Source organism: Onychostoma macrolepis, chromosome 03 (genome assembly GCF_012432095.1).
Source record: "Onychostoma macrolepis isolate SWU-2019 chromosome 03, ASM1243209v1, whole genome shotgun sequence".
In the NCBI taxonomy this organism is placed as follows: domain Eukaryota; kingdom Metazoa; phylum Chordata; class Actinopteri; order Cypriniformes; family Cyprinidae; genus Onychostoma; species Onychostoma macrolepis.
The window spans coordinates 31,460,603-31,485,202 of NC_081157.1; the positions used below are offsets into that span (position 1 = coordinate 31,460,603).

At 35.7% G+C, this 24,600-nt stretch overlaps 1 protein-coding gene across 4 annotated transcripts in view; it reads right to left on the bottom strand.

Annotated features, from left to right (window-relative positions):
• Positions 1-24,600, bottom strand: part of asic2 (acid-sensing (proton-gated) ion channel 2) — a 440,995-nt gene that overhangs the window by 11,175 nt on the left and 405,220 nt on the right. For all 4 annotated transcript variants that reach the window (XM_058769337.1, XM_058769338.1, XM_058769336.1 and 1 more), the window contains 2 exons: positions 5,302-5,452; positions 3,628-3,684 (listed from right to left, as the gene is read on the bottom strand). In XM_058769337.1, the coding sequence (XP_058625320.1) occupies positions 3,628-3,684; positions 5,302-5,452 (208 nt within the window). The remainder of the gene's footprint in view (positions 1-3,627; positions 3,685-5,301; positions 5,453-24,600) is intronic.

A 24,600-nucleotide genomic window follows, 5' to 3' on the forward strand; every position in this document is an offset into this window, starting at 1 on the left:
AAAGAAAATACAGTCGTTCACTGTGTTTGTTAGTTGACAGTGCATTAACTAATGTTTATAAACACAACTTGTGATTTTAATAATGTATTAGTAAATGCTGAAATTAATATTAACTGAGATTAGTTAAGGCTGTAGAAGTATTATTCTTTCTTTGTTCATGAACGTTATTGTACTACCATCAGTTATTCATTTATTCAACTAAACTGTCAAAATACAATATTAATAGAATTGCTGATTTAGTATTTTACATAAGTACTAAACCATTATGTCATTTACATAATGGGTATTTGTAATTTGTGCTTTTGGCCCTGGCTATGACTGTGACTTGTAATATTTCCTTCTTGCAGTATTTGATCAGACTACCAAAAGAGAGAGAGAGAGAAAAAAAATAACTGAATTAAAATAACTGAATTAACAATACAAAATAGCAATGCTTATTTATTAGGAGTACTACTGTTTTTATGTAACACTGCATACTATTTCCTCATTGAATACTGTTTGTAGGCAGTACACAGTGTGCTGGAAGCAGTACATTATTATTCCATTCTGAACATCTCTTGATTAACATTCTGCTTGTAATAGTCCTTGTTCTTTCTCTGAGTGTTTTCTATCATTGCCAATCTCACTCATTTTGTTTTTCTTTATCTTTCTTTCTTTCTTTTTTTATTTTTTTTTTACTCCAGCAATTTTCCTTTCATACCTCTAATAGCCTCCCATTCATTTTTAAATGTGTTCATCTGCATATTGTTCTGGTGAAACCGAAAATACATATTCCTTCAGGGTGCTGTGAACAGAAAGTTGGAGTTAGTGATAATTTCCTCTCCACTTTGCCAAAGATAAGAACCAGCTGTCAAGCATTTTGAAGCCAGTAGCGAAGGTTTTGGACAAGCTGTTCAGCCTCTTGTGCTGTGCCATTGTGCCTTTACTTGTCAACTGAGGTCAGAGACTTCCCACTGAAACTTTTCCAGTGGTTTGGAAGTCTGTCCCTCTTCATACTCTATTGGCTTTGTCTTGCATGATCGTGCATAGAGAATTCTAATAAAAAGATAAAAATGTGTGAAATTAGACATATTAATAACCCGAGGATGTCTTTAGAAATGGTTCGTCTGCTAAATACCTGAGCCGTTTGAAAATGTACAGTCCTAGCTGTGCTCTAATTTGAATTTCCTCATTAGTGGAAGATAATTAGTGAACATGGAGCCAACTTGGTTATTATGTGTGGGATAGACCGCTGGTATATACTGTCAGATGGTACGTAGAGAGGGAGTTAATGAGGGCCAGACTGCAGGTAGGGATGGTGCACAAAACAGTTCAAGTCTTTGTTTTCCCTGAATACATTTCCAAAATAATGACTTAATTTGTGCGAGTTCACAAGGGGATTTGAAGTTCAATAAAGGAGTCTCAGTGTCAAGAGGAATCAAGATCTGCAAAGAAAAATGCAATTATTTTGTAAGAGAACCGAAGCATACTTTCAAAGTTTCTCCGCACAGAGTTAATATAGTCTAATTTGGTGAAGCTTGTGAAGATTATATATAATATGTTCTGATGTCTAATGCCAAGTGCTTCCAACTGCTGTACAAGAGAGACACAAGCACACATACAAACAAACTGATTTGTTCTATTACATTTATTTTACTTTTTGTTTCTCCGTTTGCCCTTTTACCCTCTTCAAGGATACGACTTAAAAACAAAACACAGCTACAGAGGAGGAAGATGTGGAGCAGAGAATGAAAGAGGGACGGTGGCTGCTGTTTTCATGAGTTTTGCCCATGTAATTGGATTTGTGGAGGGTCAGTGCAGTAATAGTCATGAAGGTCTGCTGAACAGAAACTTGTGCATATGTATTTTGTGCCACGGGAGATTGTTAGATGCACGAAAATGAGCCCAGTAATAGATCAGGATTCAAAACACACTTTATCCGTTCAGCCAGTCTCACTGATGAGAAAATGTCAAAAACATCCGGACTCAAACCGTGAAAGTGAGCAACACAACAAAACCAGTCTGTGTAGAGATTACAACAGAATTGTTCTTGTTTTGTTGTGTCGTGCAGGTCAAATATCGGGCTTTACCTGTTCAAAAGTACTTATTCAAAAAAAGAGACTATGCTGTTTTGGATGCAGCCTATATTTATACAGTAGAAAAGTACAGTGGTTCTCAATCCTGGCCCTAAAGTACACTAGCACTGCTCATTTTGGATGTCTTCAGTCACACTATATTTTAAGGTCCAATTCTCCCAATTAACAAACCATTAACTACAACGTTTGTCTCAATAAACTCCTAATTTGCTGCTTATTAATAGGATTAGGGATGTAGAATATGGTTATGCAGAATATGTGCCTTATAAGTAGGCTACTACTGAACATCCAATATGTTAATAATAGGCATGCTAATAAGCAACTAGTTAATAGTGAGAATTGGTACCTATCCTAAAATGTTGCCAATACAGATAGTAATAAAGTGGAAAATAAGTGTTAATAGTGTTAATGTTGCAAAATTCATCAGTTGTGAAATAAATCTGATTCGGCTAAAAGGCAGGTCTACAAAAGCCAACAGTGTCATAATCCAGCTCAATAGAGTTTAAGTTTTGCTCTCATCTGATTTTAGAATATTACTAAATATGAACTGTCTTTTAAATTCACAGGGAGAGATACAAAATGTGCAGTGCTGGCGTTCTCCAGGACTGAGATCCGCTGGACTAAATAGATAGATCATATTGAACTTTACATCATTTTTTGAGAAAGTATGCTAAATGGAGCCGGAATGTGTACTGTATGCTGTTACAAACAAAACCTTGACTGGAGCATTTACAAACAAAATGGAATATAAAATCTCAATGTGTCTTGAATTAAATGTGGTGAAATGCTATTCTGAATTGTTCTGACCCAATTTAACATGTTTATACTAGCTACATGTATTAATTATAAATGGGTGTAGAGACTAGTGTGTGTACCTGATATTCCCTACATTATAGGGACCAAATGTACCCAACAAGCATAGTAATACCAGTCATTTTTGACCTTGTGGGGACATGTTTTGGTTCCCATGAGGAAAACAGCTTATAAATGATACAGTGAATGATATTTTAAAGGTGCACTATGAAAGATTGACAGCTAGCGGTTGAAATGGGTACTGCAGTCCAAATTCAAAATATTGGAGAGAGACGATTCTCCTGCGGGTTTGACAGATTGAGGACACGTGATGAGCCTTGCATTGTAATTTGATGAGTTTTAATGTTCCTCTGCTCATAGAGCATTGTGCAGTACGTAATATTGCCGGCTAGCGGTTGAAATGGGTACTGCAATTCCGACCCGGAATCTGGCCGAAACGCAAATTTCGAAGTAGAATTACTGACTATAGCATTATTTTTCAGAGAAACAGCTATGTAAACATAACGTATGTTTCCTAAATATCTACAAACATATTATATTATTTCTCTGCTTAGGAAGAGTCAAAAACTTACATACAGCACCTTTAATGATATCATTTTATAAATTATATTTTTCTGTGAGGTTTACGGGTAGGGGTAGGGTAAGGGGATAAACATACAGCATGTGCACTATAAAAACCATTACGTCTATGAAATGTTCCCTTAAAACATGGAAACGTGTGTGTGAAGAGCACACTCACCCAGAGCAGGTTCAGCACAGTCCTTGTACTGTTCAGGAGTGCAGTACGGAGAATCACCTAGAAATGAGAGAGAAACAAAGAAACAGGAAAAAAATGTAAGTGCCAAAGAAAAGTTCTTCTTTATTCAGCCTTCTTAAATTAATAATGAAACACTGAAAACGTGTTCTGAGTAGGAGAAAAAACAGACCCAACCTTCACCCAACCAAACAAGGAAATAAACAACTGGGAATATGTGTGTGTGTGTGCATATGGAAGAGAGTTTTGTGCACGTCTGCACTTGCTCTTGGCCAAAATGTATCAGACATATCCTGAATGTACATCACAGGGCAGTCACAATCAGTTAATGAATCTATAATTACAGTATTAGAGCAGAGCGCCTGTGTGAATGAAGGACTAATCATCTATGAGATAATTGTCCTGTCTTGAGCATCAATTGAAGTAGCGAGAGGTTGAGGTTGGCACCTATGGGTTAGAATTAATAGGGACCTTTGTGAAAAAAGTGCAGTTTGATCAGATAGGTGAAAATGGAGACCATATATAGTGTCATTAAAAGAGACCGGTTGAAAATGAAAACGACTGCAGCACTAACTTTAAATATCAGCTATTATGGGAGAGCATAAATTGGCATTAAGAATGGGACATAAAGGGCACTAAGTCACAATGAAAAGTTCATGAAATCTTATTATGAAATCATGGAAATATACCGCGTCTTTAAAAAGACCATTTAGCAACAGTTAAAGATGACTATTTATCAATGGGCCAAAATGACTATTTTATCAGTGAAATGAAATTAAAATGGAATGTTTCTGAAGACCATTTTGCGGAGAGATCTTCCACACTTCTCAAATTATACAATGTGTCAAGTTCACTCACGGTTCATGCTTACAAGCCCTTGCTGTCAGTTCGTGGGCTTGTTCCAAACCACCTTTGACCCACAGAAAACTGAATTCAGTTCTATATTCTGACCTCATCTAAACAAGTTCAGTCAGGTTTTGCTCGGCTGCCAAATGCAAACCACAAATGCCACAAGCCATCAAGTTATGACTACACACAGCCTCATGCTGACTTGCTTTCCGCCAGAATATGAGATGTGACCTCATTGAATGACTGTTCATCAAGAATTAAAGACCTTAGATGGTTTTACACAGAGAAGATAGGAATATTGGTCCCTGCTGGCTTCGTGATAGACAGTACAAACTCTATTTGTCATAACTATTCAGTCACAGACATTATTAGTGATGTTTTCATTATGTCTGTCATCTGAATACATAAATGAAGGGTTGAAATCTTCTGTTTCTGATTTGTATGCAACACATCATAAAAGATGCCACTTATTTCTATCACATATAGTCACTGCTTTAAAAGTCATATTTTGTGCATGTCTATATAGATTGTTTTTCAAGAGAGGCTTGCTCTTAGACGAAATGTATCATTACAGGACATTTCAGTGCAATCATCTTATGTAATATTTTTATGTAGATTGCTGTTGTTATTATTATTATTATTACCATCATCACCACATGCACTTTTTTGACACTTTTTTAAAAAAAAAGGATACTTTGGCAATACTTTGTATAAAATCATGATCATTTCTGAAACTTAAAAATGAAATTGAAATGTATTATAGAAGTTTAGAAGTATAGAAATTTCAAGCACTGCTATGTTGGGACGTACCAGGCATGTAGACCATCCTGCAGTTGCAGTTTTCTACGATGTAGCGCGTCTCACACTCGATACGGCAGGCAGACACGCTGTACACCTGAAAGAGGCCTGAATCCAGGGCTCTGGAAACACACTCGCCCCACGGAGGAGGAAGGTATGTCAACTGAAGGAGAAGAAAAGATTATAATGCATTAGACAGACTGATTAGCATGTGATTGACATTCTCATGCAGCAACATTGGCAATAGGTATTTTGTACAATTTTCTTTTATTTCATTTGATTTTGGGGGTTGGTGGGAAGTATTCTGCTTTTGACAACACCAGTGGCCAATGCAAATCTCTTTTATTTTATCTCAATAACCACCAATTAGTTTCATACTCTGACAGCATACCCACAGAGCATTCACAGTCCATTTCCTAACCCTCTAATGTCATATTGCACACAAAAAACTGCCCTGGAAGATAATGGTACTGGGCTGATTCAATAAATGTTTTTGAGCCAGAACTAATTTGTTATTACAGTTACTATTGTTTTGAATTAATTGGACTGGCAGAAACTAGATATTCACAAGCCTAACTGTATTTTCCAGTTATTCCTATTTTGACCTTTTCTGCTTTCACAGAAATTGCTACATAATTAATTTTCATGTATTTGCTCTATTATGGCTGTATATCTCAACAGTGCAAGCAAAAACAAAATAGCCTAAATTGTCTAGTCAAAGTTTACCTAAAAAGCAACAAAAGTTGAAAAACAAGATAAAAAAGTAACACTTTACAATAAAGTTCTATTTTATAACATTAGTCAGTTATATTTGTTATCATGAATTGACAAAAATATTTTTTAAGCATTTATTAATTTCAGTTGATTTCAACATTTACTAACACATTATTAAAATCAAAAGTTGTATCTGTAAATATTAGCTAATGGACCTGAGCTAACATAAACCTACAACAAACAATTACATGTTTTATTAACTACCATTAACAAAGATTAATAAATAATATAGCAAATATATAGCTCATTGGTAGTTAATGCATTAACTAATGTCAACTAATGGGACCATGTTGTACCAAAAAATAAATAATGTCACTTAAAACTATATAAGTTACAGAGCTAAAAAGTAAAGATAGTATGGAAGACTCAAAAATGTCATCTGCGGTCTGTTACTTTTCATTTGACTTCAAATCGATCAGTCAGTCTCTTCCTGTCTGAGTGGGAGGTTCTTAGTGATACTAACCCCCTATTATTGGACATTTTTGCTTGCTGAACAAATTAATAATAAATATTCTATCCTCTGGATATTTCTACAATGGAATATGTAACCGAAATTGTTGCAAAGCTTAATCCATGCATGTCAGAATAAAGTCCAAAACCCCCTTCATATCAGCCAGAACAACATTTAAAAAAAAATAAATACTCTGTGCACACCACATAACAATCATTGAAAAAAAAATGAATTAGTTCCAATCTGGCACACAAAGCGCACAGAGTCCCTCCCTTCTGTTCTGCGCAAGAGTGATGAACAATTGTACGAATTTATCATAAAATGATAATTAAAAGGATGCTTTACAGAGGTTTTTGTCTAAGGACTTTACATAGACACAAGAAGCGTATTTTGTCAGATGCAGCAACAGGCATGCTGCTGGCATGTGCCAATGGCTGGAAGGATTGTTTACTGTGTTACAGACAACTTCTAGCACGATCACACTTCACAATCCTCCATGAGCAAACACCCTGAACTTCTCGTATCAGTGAACCTGGCAGCAGATGGATGGGGAAGGCGGCAGGGAGGGAAGGGCATGAATGTCAAGGGAGAGAGAAATATGGAGCAGGATTAAGGATTTAAGAGGGAAAGACAAAAGAGATGGTAAACAACAAGAGGAAGAGACATGGCACAGGAAATGGCAGGTGGAGAGGAGGAGGAGTCCATCTGCCCCAAAACAATAGGTTGCCCAGATCCACACTTCTCCGAGCATACATTACCCACGCTTCCATGCAGGTCAGCTTCATTTAGTCTCAACGGGAGACATCATGGGTAATGCGGTCTTAAGACCGAAAGAGCCAAATGTGAATAATGAGCTGACTTGGAGGGGATAAGAAGGGACATAATCTCTTTCCAACTGCGTCTGGAAACCACTGAGCATCAGGCACAGATTGAGGAACCGATTTCACGTGGCTGCTGATGGGAAAAAAAGATATCTGACAAGCAAATGAAATTTGTCAGAGGAGATAAAATCAAAGCTATTTTGGCATGGGAAGACTTTAAAAGGCCTGTCGTCTTATACCTCTGCTCTGGGAATCAAAAATAAACCCAGCATCCAGATCTGATGCTGGGTATCAGAGGGGAAATGCTGACAAAAGCCTCCCGCAACAAACAATATCTTTAAAACAAATTCAACGACAACTTCTTTAGTAAACAGCCTTATAATGGCTTCATTTGCATTTCTGCTGTGTTCCTTCCGAGTTATTGCAGCCTATAGACTCTCTTTGAACTACATGAAAAAGCAAGCTTAATTAAGTATTTCTCAAAGTGTATGAAATCATGCTTTATCTGTTTATTACTGTGATTGCATCAGTAATTCCAACATCAAAGGATACTTTTTTCTGTATAAATAGAGGTATAAAAATATACAATAAAACAAAAATATGAAGGCCTACTACTTATAATAGAATAAATAGTTATTAAAAGGTTTTAAAGATTACCAAAAAAGCCATCAAATATTGTAGCAGATGAGATCAAAAAAAAAAAAAAAAAAAAAAAACTTGTGCTTTAGAAGTCAATATATAATATCAATCTATAAATCAGTGAACATAAGCCATTCCAACTGAACACTGTTCAGTGTCTCACTCAATCTAAAGATGTATGTCAAAAATACATGTCAAGCCCATGCATTCTGATTACAATTTTGATATAACTATGCATAAATATAGATATAATTAATAGCATTACTTTTTAATGAATTCATTTTTATTGCATTTTTTTCAATTAACCACACTAACTGTATGTTAAATTGATAGCTCTAATTATTACACATTGGTTTTCACAATCAATTCTTACTATTAATATTACAAATCAGTACAAGGTTGTATGAGCTATAATTTTTAATTCAATCAGTCAATTGAGTTGTAGAAAATGCTGATGTTCAATTTACATTAATTATTCATTAATGATCAAGACAGTGAGAGTGTAAATCAGGGTTCTGCCCTTCTTACTGACCTTCCCTTCCAGCATTAGTGTGTGTGTGTGTGTGTGTGTGTGCAGCTCATGATTGCTCTATCTGTGATCACACTCAACTAACTCAGAGGGTAGACTTTACGTATCACCTTCTGTTACTTCTGCAACTCTAATGAACACACAAGCTTACTGATCACAATGTGTGTCAAATACATTTCTGAAATTTTTTTTTTCATAAGAAATGAATACTATTATTCAGCAAGGATGCATTACATTTTTTAAAAGTAAAAGTAAACACTTTTACTTTGCCACTTAAAAAAGACAAATGTTCTAATCCTGAAAAAAAGTCTCACAGTCTCCACATTCAGTATTGATAATAATAAGAAATGTAGAAATGTTTCTTGAGCAGCAAATCAGCATTAGAATGATTTTTAAAAGATCATGTGACACTGAAGACCGTAGTTTTTAAATTTGTAATAATATTTCACAATGTTAATGTTTTTACTGTATTTTTATATTTAAAAATATATAGAAATCTCACCATCTTCAAACTTTTGATCTAAAATGCACTATTACTGACAAATAGGGACAGTTAAGCACTCAAGTTCAAATTTATACTGTCATATAAAAAGCCGTGCAGGCAGTATTAAGCTTCTTTCTGCTACACGCATGGTCTTTGTAGAGTGTCAAAAAAAAAAAAAAAGAAGAAAATTAATTTATATGATCACAAAGATGAGGCAGTTTCAGCTATAATGTTTTAAGGAGCAGCTAAAGCTTCTACTTACTCTGTTTTTTATCTTAATAACAAAAAAGGTTACTGATTTGGTTAAGATGCATGAATATGAAGGATGGTAGTGCAGTTAAATAGTACAGAAACCATTTCACATCCATGACAATACAAATATTTTGGATTAAATGATAACTACAAACCATTTCAAAACCAACTGGTTTAAACTCAATTCATACCATATACATTATACACAGCTTGAACTGATATACCTGAAAACAACGTTCATATTCTACAGAAAATGTATCATAGTGACTTAGAGGCCATTATATTGGCAAATTATATATGTAATTGAATGCTGGGAATGACAGTTTGTTTCTTCAAACTAGTCTGAAGACCTAATTTAGCATATTTACTGGCACAGTGTTCGGGGGAGGGGGTTATTCTGCAAGAGGGATCACTAGAGACGCTCCCAAATGAAGGAAGGAGGGATGAGATAGACAGGAGGGAGTGGAAAATATATCCCACTGCTGGATGTTTTTAGGTTTTTTTGCGGGTCCTATAAGCCTAAAGTAAAGTTAATTAACCAGTGCTAAATTTACAGAGCTCCCAGCTGAGCCGAAGCACAAGAGAGGAATGAAAAGGCATTTCTGAGAGGAAAATGTCATTCAGACTCAATCTGTGAACTCAAGACTCTTCAATCAAATGAAAAGCCATTGCAGCCCACCCTACTAACTGCATTCATATTGCATGGCTTTAGAAATTGGCCACATTCACCTTGTTTGTTCTTTTTCTCCTTCTCTCTGGGTCTTTTGTAATGGGTTTCTTGCAACATTGGATCAGCGAGTCATTACAGCCCCTGGCTAGGACATCAGGGTTAGTGATAATTAGTTGGAGATACACCCTCCTGGTCAGAGGACATTTAAAATCCAATCAAGAACATTTTCTCGAAATCTAAAGAAATGTTCTGTTCCTGTATTTATTTTGGTTTAAATATTAATTCCACAGCTATATATGTTCTGTTAGTGTAAATTTACAAAATTAATGGAATGATTAAGTTAAAACCATAGACCAAAAATGACTGTACGGAAAGGTAAAAAAAAAAAAGTGATGAAATGTAATGTTCAGACAAATAATGCTTGAATCTGAAGGATAATTTCATTTTATGGTCCATTTTTACAGCACATCTGAAGGGCAAGACAGAAAGAGAGACGTATTCAGTGAACATCTGAGCACAGGATGTGCTCTCAGTGAATCCTGGGAGTGATTGAGACACAATTCCCAAAATATCAATCAATCAAAGACTGTTATTATCACAAAATAAACAACATACTTTCTGAATTTAATCAATGTTCAGCCATTCAAAAACTATCTTTACTGTTGGTAAGAAGCTGAATGTGCAGAGTGAGATTTATAGCATCCTGCCATGTCCTGAGGGACAAGTAGGGCTGAGAAAAGAACAATAAATGAATGTGTTGTTGAAAATGGTCTCCCTGACACACATGGTGGACTGGTCATAAAGAGCACTAGGACTTTTCCCAGTGGGTCGGCCAAGTTGTCAAAACCAAGTTGGTAACAAATGGTTTTAAGGAAAAAGTTCTGATCTTATCAGGCCGGCTCATTTGTTCAACGGGGAGGGTAGTTTAGTATCTCAGCTGATCTTTCCAGCACATTCACATACCACACACTACAGTGTTGTTACAACTAGGGTTGGGCCGATAGACATCACGATGTTGAGCTCGTGTGGTGACAAATCGAGACACCCCCCCCCCAAACCGGGTCCAATGCGGTAGCTGTTTTAAATGCCTGATCAAAAGTTGTTATCGCGATAGCTTGTTGTATGGCTAATCATAGCTGTTTCAAGCTAAAAATAATTTTGTTAAAGCAACATATACAGAATGTAATCGACAATGTAATCGAGTAGCTATATGCTATGCTAGGACATGAGCTAACAAAAAAAAACAATAAGAACGATAAATGTTTGATTTCACAACCTATAGCTTCGGTTATATACTAGCGAGTACTATGACTATATTTCGAGGGGGGACTTTATTAGTCATGACACCAGCATCGTGATCCCCGTCCACCGCGATGTTTCACTGTAGACATCGACCAAAGCCAATTTTGTTGACATCGCCCAACTCTAGTTACAACTACTACCAAACATCTTGTGGTGTTACCCAATAATACTTACTATAATACTACAACCCGAATTCCGGAAATGTTGGGATGTTGTTTTTTTTATTTGAATAAAATGAAAACTAAAAGAATTTCAAATCACATTAGCCTATATTTTATTCACAATAGTACACAGATAACATAACAAATGTTTAAACGGCGAAATTAAAAAGAAATATATGCACAACATGAGCTCATTTCCAATTTGATGCCTGCTACAGGTCACATGAGCCAATATGAATAAAATATTGGCTCATGTGATTTGAAAGTCTTTTGGTTTTCATTTTATTCAAATTTAAAAAACATCCCAACATTTCCGTAATTCGGGTTGTATAAACAAGACAAGAGAGTGAATCTAGACAACAAGGAACTAAAATTGATGGTAAATATACAATTCAAACTTTTGTGGTCAATAGGATTTTTCATTCTTCTTCCTTTTCTTTCCGTTTAAAAAAAAAAAACTATACTATATAATAATAATTATACTATAGTATAATTATACTATATAATAAATATAATAAAGCATAATATAATATAATAAAAAAATATTACACTTTATAGATGTCACGCCCCTGGACTGTTTTGTTGTGTTTTTGCTCCCCATGTGTTCCCTGTGACCCAGGTTCTTCCCAGTCTGATTGTGTTAATTTGATTACAGGTGTGTCTCCTTAGTTCCTTGATTGTCCTGTCTTTAAAACCCCCAGTCCTTTCAGTTAGTGTTTGTCGGTCTTTAAGTGTCTACCCTACCTGTGATCTGTGTTCCTGTCTGCATATTAAACTCCCGTGTTGTTAATTCCTCGTCTCCTCGTTCCTGGTTCCCGTGCTCCCCGTGAGCTGTGACGATAGACTATATAGTAGGGCTGCCCCCTAATAGTCGACTCGTTAGTCAACCAGAAGAGGCTTGGATGACCAAAATTGTATTAGTCGCTTAGTCACAGAAAAAAAAATATATCCACAGGCAAAGTCATGCAGCCTGTGACTAACAGATCGTTAACGGCTAGTCTATGGTAATACAGTACATCGGGCAGGACATCCAAATGCTCGCCTTTCATTCATCGACCTCAAATATATTCATCTGAAATATTAGCAACTTTACATGGCCACTCAATCTAATGATAACCTAGAAAAAATGTGCGCTATTGTGTCTGTGTGGAGCTGAACAGTTGCGTTCACTGCAGGACAGATGGAGGCGCCGGAGCGATTACTCCAAAAATACGTAATTTTTTGTCATACAGATAAGAATAATACATCTTTCAAATCTGTAAAGACTCCACGTTTATTTGTGTGTACTCACAATAACAACAAAACGTGCTTTTGTAAAATAATGAAAGCAAACATGATGTGCATTCTGCCGTCTCTGTCTCTGTGAACTTGAGCGCGAAACTCTGTGTATATCTTTGCCTTACAGACGTTAAAAATATATCTATAGAGTGTTTCAAATTAACAAATTCAAATGGAAAACAAATTCTCAGATTATGTAATCCGTATGAAACTTATGCACACAGGTGCATCCACTACTGTGGAAAGTCAGTGTCGCTGACTTCATCTCTTAAACTGAAAACAAATAAAGCTCTAGTTAATCAAGTTAATAAAATGTTAATGCAGTCTCCTTACTGTTTTTCCCTGACACATTCATAATCATTCATTCTGCGGTGCGCTGAGGCAAACTTTATGCGTTCGCTTGAGCGCTTATTTGGCTATGTAGGCAATTAAAGACTCATAATAATGATTTAAATAGTTTATTAATTAACGTGCGATTAGTCGACTAGTGCTTAAAATGAACGACTACTAGATGACCCTGAAAACTCCTTAGTCGAGGACAGCCCTGCTATATGTATATATATATATATATATATATTAGTGCTGTCAATCGATTAAAAAATTTCATCGCGTTAATCACAGTCATGGACTGTGATTAATCATGATTAATCGCAAATTTAAAATACTAGGATTTACCTGTAAATGTGTTGAAAAAGAAATGCTTGACAAACTAGTTTAAGGAAACAGAACCTTTCACACTTCCGCCAGGTATGAGACATAATCCTTATTATTCTTTTGTTTTTATTCAGCCATTATCTGCCCTTAAACTGGCAATAAAACGTTTACCAAGCCACATCGCTTCAATCCCATTATACATTTACCCAACTATTATCAAAAGTATTTCTAAATAAATACAACAAAACACTTCTTGCAACCTTACATGAAGTATTATGACAAAATGCATTATGAAGAAGAATTGGACCTGTTATGCAGGTGCATTAGAGCTAATATTAGCATCATGCTTTATAAGACAATTTATGAGCTTAATAGTACACTTTTACTCAGAACTCACTTCAAACCACCATCGAGTGTTTGTAATAACTTCCTTTTGCGATCACATGTGGAATTTGGTCGTTTACTGTTGTTAAAATATGCTATTTATAGCCTTTTATATCACTGCACAAATTAAAATTTCAGATGTTCACATTCATCTCCAGAAAATCACATACAAGCCATATCCTATCGTAATCGTGTGTTTATTATCTTATATAATCTATAGTGGCTGTTGTCATGTTTATTTCTGCTGTGTAAAAGTCTTAACGTGCTCTGGCTAAAACTCACGTTGTTTGATGTTACAACCGCCTCTCCGTTCTTAAGTTGCTAGGGATAAATTCCAAGTATAATACACATTAGTAAAAGGATCTTTTTTCATTTTTATTTGTCTATATACACTTTGGGCGGCCGCTGTACATTATAAAAGTAGCCCAAAAAAACCGCAACCCACGGCTCTGTAATTTTTTTCCCGCGACTGTATTTTCAAAATAGCCCACTTGTGCCGCTGCCCTGGCAACACTGGTGCTGTACCCTCATCACACAATGATAGATAACCTTCCGCGCTGCGATGACGGGAAGAAGTTGGGGTCAAACCTTATCAAAAGATTAATTTGCGTAAAAATTTTTTTTTTTATTTGATTAATCGCATGCGTTAACGCATTAACGTTGACACCCCTAATATATATATATATATATATATATATATATACAGAGCTGGGTAGATTACTTACAAATTGTAATCCGTTACTGATTGCAGATTACATGACAAAAATTGTTTTTACACACATTTTAGGTAATATAATCAGATTACTTTTAGATTACTTTTGATTTAACTTGTTTATCACATTGATTTAAATAGCATTATCTTGTACCATAATGATGCAAAAAATGCAGAGTAAGAAAATTTGCTCCATTCATTGTAATTTACAACATGAAGTGCATTAAACATTATATTACATCAAGGTTTCCCAAACTAGGGTTCGTAAAGGAACTAGGAGTTTAATGAAAAGCTGACAAGTAATTAAATCATAAAAAATGAAAATGAAAATAAATAATTTTAAAACAAATTCTCTTCGCTCGGCAGCCATATTTGCAATGCCTCCGGGCAGCAAATCATCTTAATGAACGGGGGAATCCTGAAATCTCAAAAACTGCTCACTAAACTCACAATTAAATTCCATATGTCACATCAGCAACAAAAATCTGAAATTAATTGCCCCATGAATGTTGTTTCTTATTCTCAAATAGCAATTAAAAAGCTTATTTTACAGGCTAGACCAGTTAATGTGCATGCGGAGTCATGCTTGTACTGCACATGTGCATTGACTGGTCTAGTCAGGGCTGAACATTGCAAAACATTTTTTAAACAGAAACGGTGGTGCGTTGAACACCCTGTTCTGATGATGCAAGTGTTGCAACTATATGGCAGCTGAGAAGGCCATACTTTGTGTTCTTTTTGAAGAATTTTCGGAGCCTGATGAAATACGGCAAAATACGGTCTATGTTGCAGTCACTGCCCTTTCCGTCCATTCTTATGTAAAGCACTTAATTCCCATTGTGTATGAAATTTGGTATATAAATAAACTTGCCTTGCAATGAAGCTAAAAATATAAACAACTACATCATCATGTTGATATGCTAGATTGTTACTATAAAACTCTTACGACAAGCATGTCTTCTAATATCTTAAATTGTTGCATATACCGAGCTGCCGCGGACACATTTGTAAACGACTTTACTTGGACCCATTGTGCGAGCTGTCTCTTTAATACGGCATGGTTTATATACATGCTGCTGCTGATGAGAAAACATATCTCAAACCCCGTTGCACACTGTTTCCAGGAAACATGTCGTTCAACCCAGAAACCATAGCAAAGTGTTGCGCACCGGTTTGAGCTTGAACTTGCCCCAGGTTTCTATGGAAAATTTGGCGATTTCATTTAGAAGGTGGAACTATTCCTCCATAATGCGCGTTACAGTTTCTCCCATTCATAAATATAGGAGTGAACCGTCTTTGTATTTCTATAAACTTTGTTTTGAATAAAACACTTACTAAAAAAGATGACATATTTTTATTTACCTGCATGCCATGTGATCATTAATCAACATCAAATAAACCGTGAACATGCAAATGTGATACTTAATTATTGAAATATTTATTTTAAAATCTCAGGGTTATTTAAAGCAAATATATTTGGTGAATAAGGTTTAGATTAAAAAAAGTTTTGTAATGCCTGCAGTACATGTAAGAAATAACGCGAATATGTGCATTTTTATTAGTTATAATTAATAATACATGGTTAAAAAACCTACAGAGTAATAATTCAAATAAAAATGAATGTGTTCATCAGTAGTTGATGCAATGAAACCCTACTTAAACCTGAAATGATTTTTGTAAATCCAGTGTTCAAATACTGTCACCACCTAACTAATGACTGATCTTTGAGTGAATGTCCACAAAACTGGGCTATATATACATATATATAATATGTATATAATCGGTAGGCTATTTTAGAAAGGAAAATTTAAAAGACGAAAAAGAGAAATTAGGGAGAATCAATGAATTATGAATAATTTATTGCTATTGTGTGAATAATATGTAATCATGTAATCCATAAAAAAGTAACTGTAGTCTGATTATGAGTATTTTAAAATGTAAATACTCTAATTACAAGTACTTAATTTTTGGAATTTGATTAAGTAATCCTGATTACATGTAATCAGTTACTACCCAGCTCTCTATATATATATATATATATATATATATATATATATATATATATATATATATATATATATATTAGGGGTGGCACTGTACACAGATGTCACGGTTCGGCACGCACTCGGTTCGGGGGTCACGGTTCGATACGATTTCGGTACAACAGGGAAAAAAAAAAAAATCTACTATGCTCAGTTTCTTTTCATTTATTTTGAACAGACAGTAGTGCAAATTACAATTTTTTTTCCATCTAGATGTGAAAATACTAAATATTATTACATGTTTTATATATAAAATGTTTTGTTTTCATTGTGAGTGTACACAAATAAAAGCAGACCTTTATACAGTGATTATTAATAAGACAATAAGTGTTTAAAGTTGATTCTGCTGGTATAAGGAAACAGTTGAAGTGATCGCGCTGGAGCGCGCGCACACACACACACACACACACACATTCAGCATTGCTAACTTGACAGCGCAGTTGGTACTTTTATCAAAATAAAATACAGTGAGCCAAACATTAGAGCGCGCACCTCTGTGTCACCGTTGGTACGCGACTGAAGTACAAAGCCTATAATTTACATAATAAATAATAGTTTAGCATTCAGATATGTTACATCGCAAATATGGAAATATTATGGAATATTTGGATTTATGCCGAATGAGAGAGGTAGCATACACGAGCACAAAGCTCCATTTTGCAAACAGTTGAGTGTGCAAGCCTTTAAAGTATACTCCCTTGTCAGTCTATGTGAGAGACGCGTTCAGAATCAGCACATGGTCACTGTCTAGTGGGCTTTGTTTTCAAGTGCGCATCTCACGGCATTTGCTGTTCTTCTGCTGGCGGTTATCAAACAGCGTTGCATTACTGCGGGCGCCCCCTTCTGGATTGGGGGTGAATTGCCTGTATTCGTCATAAGGCCTCATGCACCGAACCGAGACGCCCGTACCGTGACGGTTCGATACGAATACATGTACCGTGCCACCCCTAATATATATATATATATATATATATATATATATATATATATATATATATATATACATACAGGTGCATCTCAATAAATTAGAATGTCATGGAAAAGTTCATTTATTTCAGTAATTCAACTCAAATTGTGAAACTCGTGTATTAAATAAATTCAGTGCACACAGACTGAAGTAGTTTAAGTCTTTGGTTCTTTTAATTGTGATGATTTTGGCTCACATTTAACAAAAACCCAACAAATCTCAACAAATTAGAATATGGTGACATGCCAATCAGCTAATCAACTCAAAACACCTGCAAAGGTTTCCTGAGCCTTCAAAATGGTCTCTCAGTTTGGTTCACTAGGCTACACAATCATGGGGAAGACTGCTGATCTGACAGTTGTCCAGAAGACAATCATTGACACCCTTCAGAAGGAGGGTAAGCCACAAACATTCATTGCCAAAGAAGCTGGCTGTTCACAGAGTGCTGTATCCAAGAATGTTAACAGAAAGTTGAGATGCACAACCAACCGAGAGAACCGCAGCCTTATGAGGATTGTCAAGCAAAATGGATTCAAGAATTTGGGTGAACTTCACAAGGAATGGACTGAGGCTAGGGCCAAGGCATCAAGAGCCACCACACACAGACGTGTCAAGGAATTTGGCTACAGTTGTCGTATTCCTCTTGTTAAGCCACTCCTGAACCACAGACAACGTCAGAGGCGTCTTACCTGGGCTAAGGAGAAGAAGAACTGGACTGTTGCCCAGTGGTCCAAAGTCCTCTTTTCAGATGAGAGCAAGTTTTGTATTTCATTTGGAAACCAAGGTCCTAGAGTCTGGAGGAAGGGTGGAGAAGCTCATAACCCAAGTTGCTTGAAGTCCAGTGTTAAGTTTCCACAGTCTGTGATGATTTGGGGTGCAACGTCATCTGCTGGTGTTGGTCCATTGTGTTTTTTGAAAACCAAAGTCACTGCACCCGTTTACCAAGACATTTTGGAGCACTTCATGCTTCCTTCTGCTGACCAGCTTTTTAAAGATGCTGATTTCATTTTCCAGCAGAATTTGGCACCTGCCCACACTGCCAAAAGCTCCAAAAGTTGGTTAAATGACCATGGTGTTGGTGTACTTGACTGGCCAGCAAACTCACCAGACCTGAACCCCATAGAGAATCTATGGGGTATTGTCAAGAGGAAAATGAGAAACAAGAGACCAAAAAATGCAAATGAGCTGAAGGCCACTGTCAAAGAAACCTGGGCTTCCATACCACCTCAGCAGTGCCACAAACTGATCACCTCCATGCCACGCCGAATTGAGGCAGTAATTAAAGCAAAAGGAGCCCCTACCAAGTATTGAGTACATATACAGTAAATGAACATACTTTCCAGAAGGCCAACAATTCACTAAAAATGTTTTTTAATTTTTTTATTGGTCTTATGAAGTATTCTAATTTGTTGAGATAGTGAATTGGTGGGTTTTTGTTAAATGTGAGCCAAAATCATCACAATTAAAAGAACCAAAGACTTAAACTACTTCAGTCTGTGTGCATTGAATTTATTTAATACACGAGATTCACAATTTGAGTTGAATTACTGAAATAAATTAACTTTTCCACAACATTCTAATTTATTGAGATGCACCTGTATATGAAGAGTTCAGATGCAAAAGCCTCTAAGTACGCCTGATGTTTTTCTTTAAAATTAGCATTTTTTTCTGGCTATTTTGTATGGGTTTCTATGTAAGTATTTTAAGAAACTTTCAAAAAATTAATCTTACCAACCTCAAATGTTTGAACAATAATGTATATTAAACAAAAAATTGGAGGCAGCTCTAAGGACACTAAAAAGTGAATCTACTCCATTAGCCACACACTAGTGCCTCTCACAGGCAATAAAGTTTACAGAATTATGGTAGAATATTAATATCTTTAATGTCTAATGTTTATTATACAGTAAAAACATGCTGGAAAAAATATTATTCAAACCAAGCTGCAAAAAGTACTTGTTCTGAACTGTGACTTGACATGGATGAATGCATCACCACAATAACGCCTCCACAGTAACACCATAGGCGGAGATTGCGGGGGCCAGGGGGGCCTTGCCCCCCATAACGATTGAAAGATTTGACTAAATATTTGTTAATTAATAATGTTTTAAACTCAAAAGTAAATATGCACAAAATGTAGTTATTTTAATATATTTTACTATTATTTATTGTAAATAAATTAATAAATAAAATCAAACTTACTAATAGGCTTTCCCAATCTTATTTGCGTAAGAATTTGGCGCGTGCTGAATCTGAATTTTGGTGGATAATAGCCTATGTTTGCCTGTTGCATGCGGTTGCAGGACATGAATGGATATTTAGTGTTTTTTTTTTTTTTTTTACAACATACAACAACTGCAGGGAGGAATCTGAACCTAACCAAAATAAAGATAGATGAAGCTAGATGCCCGACTCCAGACCCGGACAGCCTCATAAAGGTGATCCAAAGGATGCTCCGTTAGCAGCTCAGTGTTTTACATTTATGTCAGGAAAAGGACCATTTACATCCAAATGTAATTTAATGCATACAGAACAAAACCTAGAAATATATTTCAGAATATAAACTGCTTAATCGGCCATTTTCAGTAAGATTTAACGTTACTAAATGTGTTTGTGTGCCTGCGCGTTTAACTTGAATAATGTCCAACAGATATCTGTTTAAAAGCAGTGGGTAATTCACTCGTTGATTTGCTTAAAATCTACTTTGCGTTTCTGTTGGCAAACATGTTTATGGTGCATTCTGTTCAACGTGTTTATTGCTAGTGCAGCAGAAATAGACAGTGCAGCCTTGACAAGTAATTTGCGTGCAATGTATCTGGTTCCCATGGCAACCTCACGCGCTTGCTGCTGCTCTAATCATAGTAAAACCGCATTTAATGGTACACGGATTGTGTCACATGTCAGCGTGAATTGTTTGTGAACCAGTAAATATACACATGATAATGCCTGTTCTACATGAAATGGACACGAAAAATTGATTGACATCAAATTATTTTATCAAGTGAGAAGAAAGAGAGATCGTGGAGTGCAACAAGAGACACAAAGCTAGTAGTGTAGAAGATTTCCATGAACAACCGTAAACAGTTGTAAGTTCTAAAATTATTTTCTTTAAACAATTCATTTTGATTTAACAACATTGTATCAGGTTTCTCGTTCAAGCATAATTGCATCACATTTATCTAACTTGAAATGGTTACTCTTTGGCTCAACTCGACATTTGAACAAGAAATCAAGTTGCTTTAATTAAAAAAAAAAAAAAAAAACTCTAATGGGTGTGCTAGGGATGCAATCAGTACAACTAACATATCTTTAAAAAAAGTTATATTTAGCTTGACAGTATGTTATTATAAAAACTCTTTGGCTGAACTTGATTTAATCATGGACAGTGGTTACATGATACAATGTTATTTCTATTCAAATACTTCATTCAGGAAAAAGTGAACTGAGCTAAACTCAACTAAAAGTAGACATGTCCTTATAACTGGATTGAATTGAGTCCAAATAACTTGACTGAGTCATGTGGAACCACTGTCCATCTAGTTTTTGATGTGTGTGTGTGACACTAGACTTTCAGTGAATGTCCAGTCAGAGTCTCGGAGAGCTTTTTGGGTGTTCTGAAAGTCAGTCTTTGTAAATCACTTGCACAAACATAGTCTATGACCATGATTTATCACCTTGATTGTTCAAAACTGTTCGACACACGACAGGGCCAATGATACTGCAAAAATGTCAACCAATCATAATAGTGTGCAGAAGACAGACTTGCTAATTGCAAAATATACATTAATCACAGTACATCAGGACAATTGACCTATCGGTAAGCCCCACCCCCCTTAGTTACTGTTGCTCCCTTGGACAAACAAACGGAGTTGCACACTGTCTTTCAATGACAGCTGCAGTGTGAAAACCTTGTCCAACGATGTTTTTGCACAATTTTGGACACAGAACGCCACCAAATGGGAATTAAATATTCCATGGAGGGATTTATAAAATATTTAAAAATAAATACGGTGGGTAACTCGAAGCAAGGGTTTACAGATCACAATGTAAGCGGGAAGAGTCTCATATTATGGTCGTTCATCACGATCGCGGATGACAATCAGAAAATGAACGTTTTTGTCTTCATTTGTATTGGGGTTGAATACTTAGGGACATTTTGCTCTGATTTGTTTGGATTCAGAAAATGTAATAAGATATATTATATCGCCCATCCTCTCAGGATACCTGGAATCAGTGTTACAAGTACCCCAGGCACATCTTTTGTCCATTTTTGAAGCATAAACCCCATAAAACCGATGCGAGCTTCGGATCTTCCAATGGTTCTCTATGGCGCTGAAACCTAAAGATGTCCGAGTTCCACTCCCCGTGCAACTGATACTCGACTGCCATTGGCTAGTCTGCGTTCGAGGGGAGGGGCTTACCGATAGGTCAATTGTATTGTATTACAAGTTTTCTGAAATGTTGTGTCTAAACATGCAAATGATGCATTTTCTAATTAAATATACACTGATTTGCCTACATTTCAGAAGAAAAATCTGAACACTTAATGAAGTCAAGTTCTGACTTCAATATCTCATTTTATCACTCCATAAATCAAAAATACTGTCAACAGCCAGAAAAAAATAAACCATGTTTTTAGGAATGAAATGTCATATAAATCAGGCGAATGATTATATGAAAAAAATGCTCGAAATAAAAGGAATAAACCTTTAAAGTCAGTGACACATTTTTGTGTTTATTTTGATGTTTGTTTTTGATTATTGTCCTGATAGAAGATCCAACCAAAGCCCATTATAAGATTTCTAACAGAGGCAAACAGGTTTTGATTTTTTATCTGTTTGATTGAATCCATGATGCCATGCATCTGAACAAGATGAGCAGGACCTCCGGCAGAAAAAACAGGCCCACAACATTAAAGACACAGCAGTATATTGAACATGGGGTACTTTTTATCCCTGTTTGTACTAAACTCATTTGGCTGGTTTGCTGGCAAAAATCTATTTTTTTAGTTTCATCTGATCATAGAAGCCAGTGCTGTTTGACGTTCCAGTCGTGTCTGACAACTGAATTTGCTGGAGTTTGTTTTTGGATGAGTGAGGACAGTTTATCTTGAAACCCTCCCGAACAACATGTGGTGATGTAGGGGTTGTTTGATAATTTTATTTTAGGCTTTCTGACCCCAATATTCAACTGATCTCTACAATTCTCCAGCTGTGATCCTTGGAGAGTCTTTTGTCACTCAAACTCTCCTCACCGTGCATTAGGACGATATAGACACACGTCCTCTTCCAGGTAGATTTGTAACATCTTTAGTTGATTGGAGATTCTTAATTATTGCCCTGATGGTGGAAATGGAGATTTTCAATGCTTTAGCTCTTTTCTTACAGCCACTTTCTATTTTGTGATGCTCAACAATCTTGTTCTGTACATCAGAACTATATTCTTTGGTTTTACTCCTTGTGATGGATGATTAAGGGAATTTGGCCTTTGTGTTCCTCATATTTATAATGCTGTGGAATAGGAAGTCATAGCTGGACAATTTCCTGCTCCTAGTCACTCTGATGTGCTAAAAAAAATGTAAATATGAATGGGAATATACTTCAGAGATATTTTACTCATAAGAAGTTCTAGGGGTGCCAATAATTGTGGCCAACATGCATTAGAGAAAAACATTTATTTCACCATGAGATTTTCTCCCCACTTTCAATTGTTTTACTTCAATGAAAAGTTAAACATTTAGTGATTTTTTTTAATAAAAGATCAAAAAGATCAACAAAGCAGATTTATACAACTTTTAATAAGATCATAGTCACAATAAAATGCTCCTTGTTACCATGGATATTGTTTATAATTTAAATAAATAATAATAAACTATATAATTTATAATAAAATGAGTTTAAACATGCAGGAATTTTGACCTGCATACAACCTCTATGAAAGTGATTTATATTCCTCAATATTTAATATAAGTAATAACAGCAACATTTGATGTATAACAAAGCTGTATAACACAAAATTCTGAGTCAAATCTGAATGGATCAAGATCAAGTACCTACAGTATGGTTAAACTGACCAATGCAAGAAAAAACAATAGCTTTGCCTGAAGTGTATTGCCTTAAAAGAAATGCAAAACTATAATGCCAAAATATATTACACAATTAAATTGTTTTGCTGAATGAAAAGCAATCATCTATTCTAAAACATGCTGTAGGATGATAAAAAAAAAAAATAGTCAAGAGAGAGAGAGAGCGCAGATAACCCAAGGTAAGAGAGCAGGATACCCTGACAGATAAAAGAAGCCCAGGGAGTGATGTTGATACCCTCCCTATCCTGGACACTATAGCAGATAAGTGAACACCAGCCTTACACTCTCAGATAACAACAGGGAGGGCGGAGGCTGCAGACACTCTGACAGAAACACAACAGCTGAAATATGTATCATACACAACAGTTTATTCAGGTTACCTTGACCAGACAGATGCTTTTGATAAAAAAAAAAGAAAAAGAAAAAAAAAGAAAACAAGATGAACAAGGTTGTTTATTACCATTATTAAAGCTGATTTGTGCCAGTGATTTTAGTATATTACTGGGCCGCTATGACTAGGAATAAAACGCTCACCACCGAAGGCTTGCCAAACAGTCCTAATGTTCATAAACGTAATTACACACTACAAATAGTGGGCTGAGGTTACTAGTGCACTGTCATTAGCCTGTATTTCAGTTTAACAGCCACCTAAACATAACAATTAGCATAATCAAACAAAACCTGTAATCATCTGTGAGTGCAATTAACAAGGAAGTGGCAAATAAACTTGTAGTCCCTTACCTTTCCAACAAAAAAGAAACAACTTGGGCATCATTACTCCTTCATCACATGTGTAGAGCATACCAATGTTATGCTCATGTTTTTTCTTTGTCAGTCTTCTGACTTCAGACCTTTTTCTGTTTCTTTAGCCATACAAGTACTGTTTTCCCTGTTGTCTCGGATGGTAAATCACAATAAGTGTCTGTATAGTTTATTGTCTAATTTTCGCTGTTTGCATCACCAAACTAGCCTACACTACTGGTAGCCAGTGAGCATCAGGATTCAATTCGATGTTTAATGAAACACTGTAGGTCATAACATTTAAACATGGCAAAATAATGTACATTGACAGGGGTCCTGCACCATATGTAATTAAATCTCTTTTT